Source organism: Atta cephalotes (assembly GCF_000143395.1).
Source record: "Atta cephalotes unplaced genomic scaffold scaffold00019, whole genome shotgun sequence".
Taxonomy (NCBI): Eukaryota; Metazoa; Arthropoda; class Insecta; order Hymenoptera; family Formicidae; genus Atta; species Atta cephalotes.
Window position 1 is genome coordinate 1,290,845 of NW_012130083.1, and position 7,952 is coordinate 1,298,796.

The 7,952-nt window shown below is 35.4% G+C and overlaps 2 protein-coding genes across 2 annotated transcripts in view; both read left to right on the forward strand.

Moving 5' to 3' along the window:
* Window positions 1–3,693: 3,693 nt before the first annotated feature.
* On the forward strand, window positions 3,694–4,296 carry LOC105619164 (protein tramtrack, alpha isoform-like). Its single transcript, XM_012200694.1, has one exon. It carries the CDS (start codon window positions 3,694–3,696, stop codon window positions 4,294–4,296), a length of 603 nt encoding a protein of 200 aa, XP_012056084.1.
* A 795-nt stretch (window positions 4,297–5,091) lies between these two features.
* The window catches only part of LOC105619165, a 5,834-nt gene continuing 2,973 nt past the window's right edge, over window positions 5,092–7,952 (forward strand). The window contains exon 1 of the mRNA XM_012200695.1: window positions 5,092–5,239. Within this exon, the coding sequence (XP_012056085.1) occupies window positions 5,092–5,239 (148 nt within the window). The remainder of the gene's footprint in view (window positions 5,240–7,952) is intronic.

Sequence of the window (7,952 nt, forward strand, 5' to 3'; positions counted from 1 at the left end):
TTATTATTATTATCATTATTATATATATTATATATATAAACAGAAGTTATATCGAATATATTTTAGTGCTAGTTGATAATACCTATTATATATAACGTCGTTGCAGTTTCGAGACGATGCGTCAGAAAACGAGGGTAAACGTAAAATAAAAAAACGAAATGAATGTAAGAGATGGGGGCAGATCGACGATCGCGAGGATCGACAATTACGAAAGCAAAAGAGATCGTTCGACCTCCGAGATTTTTGTATTTAAATAGCGAAAACGCGCAACGCAAATATATTGATTTAATATGTGCTCTTCATGCGGGATCCGATGTTTTAAACGCGCGAGTAGTCCCCGGTTCGGTGCCTTTCTTAAGCGACATAAAATAACGACAATGTTGAACAAAAAAAATATAAAGAAATGGAAAAGCGAGATGTGAAGATTGTAGTGCGACAGGTGAAAAAATAAATAAATTGTTATCGCGCGCGCATCCTTCTCCCTTCGTCGAAGGGACGGATCGACGATCGCATTCTCAGTGCCAAATATAAGAGAGAGTTCCGCTTTCCGAGAGGGCGAGAATTTAATAAGAGAAAAAAAAATAAGGAGAAAGAGAGGAGGGCGAAAATTTTATAGGAAATTTTTCTAGAGCTGACGAGTCTTTTCTGACGCTGGGTAGACTTAGTATATTTTATATGCACTGATTGTTCGACTATGACTATCAATAATAAAAAGAACGGTGTTCAATAGATTGTAAATCGGAGGATTCTTAAATATCTCGGCAAAATAATCCGTTATCCACTGAATAACCCGTTAACACAGTGTCTCGAAAGAATAGCATTGATTCGTAATAGATCGTAGTAAAGATTTAGTTTTGGATACCCAGAATGTCTAAAATATTGTATCAGTTTTTAAATCTAAAACACTTAAAAATTCATCGCGTGTGCAAATTACAAAAATCTGTGAATTTAATCGATCGAATTGATTCGGTTAAATTTTAAGAAATCTTTCGGGACATTCTGTTTACCTGGCGACTTTCCGAGATCCGTGAGTGATGGAACTTGAGAAAACTTCTGCGAAAGGGAAAGTATCGCGTATCTCGGTAAAGTCAGTCGTATCTAATCATCAAGTAACGTATATCATAAAATGATAATAAAAGAAGAATAAGAGAGAGAGAGAATGTGAGTGAGAGAGAAAGGGAGTGTGAAAACATCTTTGTCAAGCGAATTTGCAATCGTTATTACGAACGCAAAGATCGATGGGAATTAAGTGTAACAAAATATGTGTTCAAAAAGAGAGAAGAGGAAGCGGAAATATTTGCGGCCAACGTTTTCCGCGTTTCGTCTACAAGACGGCGACGGTTTCGCATTTTTTCTTTCTAATCCCGTTGACTCGAGAGGAAAGGTAACTACCAATGCCACTAACAAACGTAGTGATCGTATGTAGTAGTAATTGTTGTTTTTTTTTTCGTCTTTTTTCCTTTCCTTTCTCAGCTCCACTTTTGCGTTATTATTGTGTTATACGATAATGTGCACGTGAAGCCGCTAGTCTTGCTCTAGCAAAAAGAACATGTTTTCTAGACCACGATCCGCTAGAACATCGAAAAAAAAATTTCGTATTCTTAGTTACATTAATATTTAGACGTGTATGCAAAAAATATTTGAAATTTATAGAATTATTAATTATGAACGCTTAATTATTGAACTAATATATTAATTTTGTTAAATTGAGAAAAGATAGCCAATGCTTCTCTTTGTTGCTGTGAGAATTTTTACGATTTATTGAATAAAATTTTATTAATTGTACTAATATGTATTAAAATGAGAAATGATTAATCGTACGTAATATTTATCGTGGTCCAGATAACGTTAGTCCCATTTCTTAATATAATAAAGTGCCATAATCGTAGCGCAACTTCACGTCACGACTTCTTCGACGGTTCAGGACGCGAGTTTCACGTGCATCAAATGTTCTCGCTGGTATCACACCAGAATTCGATACCGTATGCATCGATTTGTATGTATACATATTTTATTTGTACGTCGACACAGGATGTCAAAAGACCTCCCCGCACTCGTCACGAAGCACCGTTATTCTTAGCCAAAAATTACTTTTATTTAGTTTCGTTCCAGCGCATTCGTCTCGTCAGCCGCCGTTTATCTCTCGATGGTCAGATTATGAATGATGATATTATATTTCTCCTAGAAATTGTTTTTCACTTGTAGAATATTTGCAGTAATCTTTCGATGTATATTGCAAAGTATCGATTTTTACTTTTTCTGCGAAGCGGCAGAAATTTCCGCAGCGCAGAGTTTTCAGTAAAGATTAACACTAGCGATAATTACAGGAAAAATAGAATTTGATTTTACGAGTGAATTGTTTCTACAAGATAGTTTTATCTAAAAGTTTTCATCAGTTTTGAAAAAGGATCACGACATCAGAATCGCGGCTGCCGAGGAGACGATTCTTAGATATTAAGTTCCCTTCGCCGCGGTTTGCTCAAGGAAGTGACTCGATCCCGATGTTTTCCAGAGCGATTCTTAGGACTCTTCCATGTATTGGAGAACTCGGGATGGTCGGGAAGCCAACCGCGACGAGAGGCCAGCGATTATTATTTTTTACAATCTTTGTTTTGCATGTTGCGCATTGTTGTTTTATTTTCTTTTTCTCTTCAAGGAAGAGCAAAGAAATTGTGGAAAATAAGAAAAATATATATGTATATGTGTATATGATTTTACGTTACGTTTATATTATTATATGATGTTTCATTTATTCCTTTTTTTTCTCCTCAAATTTTTTCTTCCCGTTTTAATTTGTATATTCAATGGTAGAGAATTTTCCCTAATTGATTTTGTTAAATTATTACATTATTATTAGATACACTTACTTTACACTAAATATACGCACATAAAAATTGGTACAATTTTAACTCGATTAATTTCTTCGACATCAATATCTCATTGATATTTTATTCAATTCTCATTCTATATCTTTCATTTATAATAATATATTTTTATTAAGTTACATTTATTACTGCACTGTATAATTTTCTATTTTATGATTCAATTTAATCTTACATTGACATCATTCAAATGTAGTTATTTTAGTAGTAGATCAGTTCATATAATTAGTAGCAATGCGTATTTGAATCACTTTGTGTGCATGCGGTAATATTTTTTTAAATTATGTATCATTAAAGTTGTATAATTTATTTATCAGTCTTATTTTACAGCTTTCGCATGTAACGCACCGAAATCTTATGAAAACATATTGTCTTTGAACGATATTTCGAAAGAAATCTCGTGCATCATAAAAATATTGCTGTCTATATATTTGGAGAAAGTATCAATAATTACAAAAGTTGAATAATATTTTTAATTAATTTGGATATTCAGGACAATAAAAAAATTATACAAAAATTTTATTAAGTAAAAACTTGAAACAAATTAAAGACTGCATTAAATAAAAATCTGCATTAAACATTATTGATACTTTCGAAAGAAGTATAGCATTATTCGTATTGATATTTCATAAATAAATCAATAAGATTCATATCATTAAATAATTCAGTATACGATTAATTTAACTAGGATACATTTACTAATCGTCGTCTTTTCACAGAGTTCTCGTCGATCAAAACGGATAATGGCAACGAGACCTGGAAGGAAAAAACCCGCGGATTGAACACGGGTGCATCGCCAGCCGCGACATCAATGGACGTATCATCTCCGAATTCGTCGTCGTCTTCGTCGCCGTCGAACGCACGGGCGAACACGTTATCGTCAACGTCGACAACAAATGCAGCACCAGCAACTACGAACGCGAGCGGTGCACCGACGACGACGAGCGCGGGTGGCACATTGACACGAAGTTCGACATCGCCAGGCTCCAGGAACACTGGTAATGGCGCGAACACCAACATTATGTCGGCACCACCAAGTGGCCGTCAGGCTCCGAAGCGACGTATGCGACGTCGCGCCACATCGCAATCCCAGGATCCAGCCGAGCAGCTGACGGAGATGTCGGTGCGCGGCTTAAATCTGTTCCGTTACGCTTCTATCAGCGAAGGCGTCTATCAATGCACCGAATGTGCCAAGCTCGACATTCAGAAGACATTTAAAAATAAGTATAGCTTCCAACGGCATGCGTTCCTCTATCACGAGGGTCATCAGCGCAAGGTATTCCCCTGTCCAGTATGCGCAAAAGAGTTCTCGCGGCCAGACAAGATGAAGAATCATATGAAGACCGTGCATGACTGCTTCATGCCCAAGGACTGCGTCATGCCGTTCAGTTTCTTTCTGCCTGGCGGGCCTTAGCGGGCAGGGCGAGGGCGAGGTGGGCTGCCGATCGGCCCGGCGGCGGTTCAGAGGCACGCGAGGAGGCTCGGTGCCACCGCGATATCCAGGACCACAGCCGCGGCGGCCAGGGCGACGACCTTCAGGCGCGGTAGTCGCTCCTGAACAGTGTTGGGTAATGGCGGGTGAATAAAATCACGGTTTTCAATTTTATTGTGAAATCTAAAAATAGAAATAACGATTAGATTATTTGCAAAAAATATTTTTCTTTTTGTCATGATCTAAAGAAAAATAATACTACAACTGTGCTTATAATTTATATTAATACAAGTATAATTATATATTAGAATATTTTTTATCTTACATCTTTTCGAAAATTAAATTTTACGCGGTTTTAATCAACTAATCAATACTGCAAATCTCTATTTTCATTAATTAGAATCAGACTAATTGGTAATCGATAAATAAGTAAGCAAGCTGTTACCCGAAATGAAATTGAAACGAAAAACTCGTGGAATATACTATTGAAAAAAATCGATATATTGCGTATTTCAAAAAATCACCCGTCGTTGCTGCAGCGATCATCGCGTTTGCCAGCATACGTAAGATATCATCCCACGCCGAAAGATTTGGTCATGGACCAATCGCGTAGCCCATCTCACCCCCGCGATGACGGTAATGATCGATAATGATCTGCTTCGCCGTGTCTTCCGCGAAGCGAGAGAAAGCTTTTTAAAAAAGGAAGAGACAGGTTCCCTAAAGAGAAGAAGCGAGCAAACGAGAGCGAACTCAAAGGAAGCCTAGAGGAGAGATGATATGATATGTGATGATGATAAAGAAGGCAAAGATGAGGAGAAAGAACAGAAAAGCAGTCTTTCCTCGCTTCCTATGTACGTAGTATTATATGATCCTCGAACTCTGTGCAATAACGGGCTCAATTCTCGTTTGTTCATCAAGTCAGCGTGTATGACACGTGGAAAAGGAAATCGTGGTGCATTGTGGCGGGAATATTTTGCGAATCGTTCTATTTATTAAATTTTATTAAGATGCATGAACAACGTGATGATTTAATGATTATATACGTGATTTTGAGATATGTAATTGTTTAAAGTGTAAAAGAGAAATTTTCGTTATTGCGAGAATGTACTGCTAAATTCTTTCTGCGTGCACCACGAAGCAAGATTGTAAACTCTTGTAACCTGAAAAAGCGGTCCTCGGATCAAGTATTTCGAAAACTTGGAAATCAATATCGAATCATCAAATTGAAAGCGAGAACTATTTTTTACACGAGAACATATTCAGAATTTGTTAGAACACTTGTGGTATTTGTGGTTTCAAGAAATTAAAAGATATTTCGTTTCCGAGATCTTGTTTGTTCGGGGTCCCTAGCGATTAAAAGAATTCTTTTCATCGAAGAATGACGAAAATGAGTTTTACATCGATTTATAATATTTCATGAACGGTTGCTAGAAAGCGCACAATTTCTATTTCGACGTGTCAAATATTTTTTTTTGTCCGTATAATTTATCTTTTTAATTTTACATTAAATTCTAGCTGTTAAGACTCCATTTAAGTGTGTTTCTTTTAATTATAACTATTCACTCAGAAATTATTAATTTAATTGTAAAATCATATCTGCCGATCTAAATCTTGAAATTTAATTTGAAAATTATTTGACATTCGATCTTGGACAAGATCCAATTTTTAGTTTGACCAAATAATGCATTCCTACTTCTCTATAGAATTTTCGACCTGTAAGGAAATAGAAAAAAGGCAGGAAGTGTGTGTATAAAGATAAAAACGAAAAAGAAGAAGCAAACTGTTATTTCAATGAACCGAACAGAATTAATATTTTAATTAGAAATACACGCGAAGAAAAAATAAAAAAAAAGGGAGAGAGTGTATTTATTACAGAATATCAATGTGGCCTTATAATGAAAATGATGAAGGAGAGAGAGGGGGGGGGGAGAAATTCTTTAAAAAAATTATGAATGTGTGTTTCCTGTATAGTAAACATGGTATACAGGTTTCTTTCCTTTCTTCCCTGAATATCTTCTTGTTTTTTGTCTCTTCCAGGAAAATGTATTATAGAAGAATTGATTATTGATTATTAACTAGTTATTTGCTGCTATCGATTATTCTCGCACTTGCTATTACAATCGCAACATTATTTTTATTGTCACTGTTATTATATTACAGCTATTATTATTATTATTTTTATTATTATTTGTTCGATAAGGATTATTAACTTTTAGCTCTGGACCAGCATGAATATAAAAATGAATTATTACACTAACTATATTATTATTATTGTTAAGTATATAAGCAAAAAAATGCACACGCGCACATAGAAAGAAGACGTTATATATTATATTGTATATGTACACGGACACCATATAAATGTATGTATGTGTATAACGGGCCCGACTGGAGCCTCTTGTATTTCTCCTTTCCTCCTGCTTTCTTTCATTCATAAAGACCCAAGTAAAGAGATCTATCTCCAGTTCGGGACCTTTTTAATAGGGAGAGAAAGAGTGAGAGAATACAGGCTAAGACCGGCTGTCAATTAATTCTAAAAGAAGATTAAGCAAGTACATTTTCTAGCACAAATGTATGTTCTTTAATGTCAATTAATTGACCCTGTTGAGCAAGAGCTTTCGAGGGAGTACCGAGAACCGAAAGCAGTATTTTGGTCTTCCGCATTGGCGTTATCCGTGTACGCGTGTAAATGAGAAAGAAATAAAATGTAAATGCATGTGAGAGTGGATGAGAGAGAGAGAGAGAGAGAGAAAATAGAGTTATTTAACAAAATATATGTATAGAGAGAAAAAGAGATATATCTTATGAGAGGAAATGTGCACGTATTTGTAACTTCTTCCTCGGCAAGAGACCTTCGCCTCGAGTTATCAGAGTCGTGATGATAATTCTTATCTACACGGACCGCATAATTAGAGTGATTTGACGTACATCGTGGTAGTATAAATGATCTTTTTCGGATACAGAACTTTAATTTACTTATTACTTATAGTGCTCTTTCTGATAATATACCGAATGTAAATGATTGATGATGAATTTTTATAACGGCAAATTGTGAGAGATCATTGATATTAATTTAACAAATATTATAAAAAATTCTGAGATATTTTTAAAAAATTTGACAAATTTAAATATTATGAGCGACAGTGAGAGAAATTTTTTAATCTTGCGAGTCATTCTGTTGCGAGGTCTTTAAGAACGTGTCACCTTTCCTCTCTACTTTCCAAGGCGCGTCGCAAGCAGCGGCGAATTTACTTTTTATGATTTAGTTACATATAATTACTACTATATCACTACGTTACTACAGCGCTGTCTGCTATTCTTCTTTTTTTAGATACATTCGGCCGGATTAACGCGTTCATTATTTTATTTTCTAATTTTATTATCTGTAACAGCGGGTATTAGTTAGAAGAGCGCGCGAGATACGTTTAGGCTTTAAAGGAGACGCGGCGCGTTCAATGGAGCAAAACGTGAGATATAGCAAAATGCGATTATATTATTATTAATATTATTATATTATTATTCTATTCACGATGCAGATATTTTATTTAAGCGTTAAATGGTATATATATATTATATATGAAGAAAAAGAGAGAGAGAGAGAGAGAGAGAGAGAGAGAGAGAGAGAGAGAGAGAGAGAG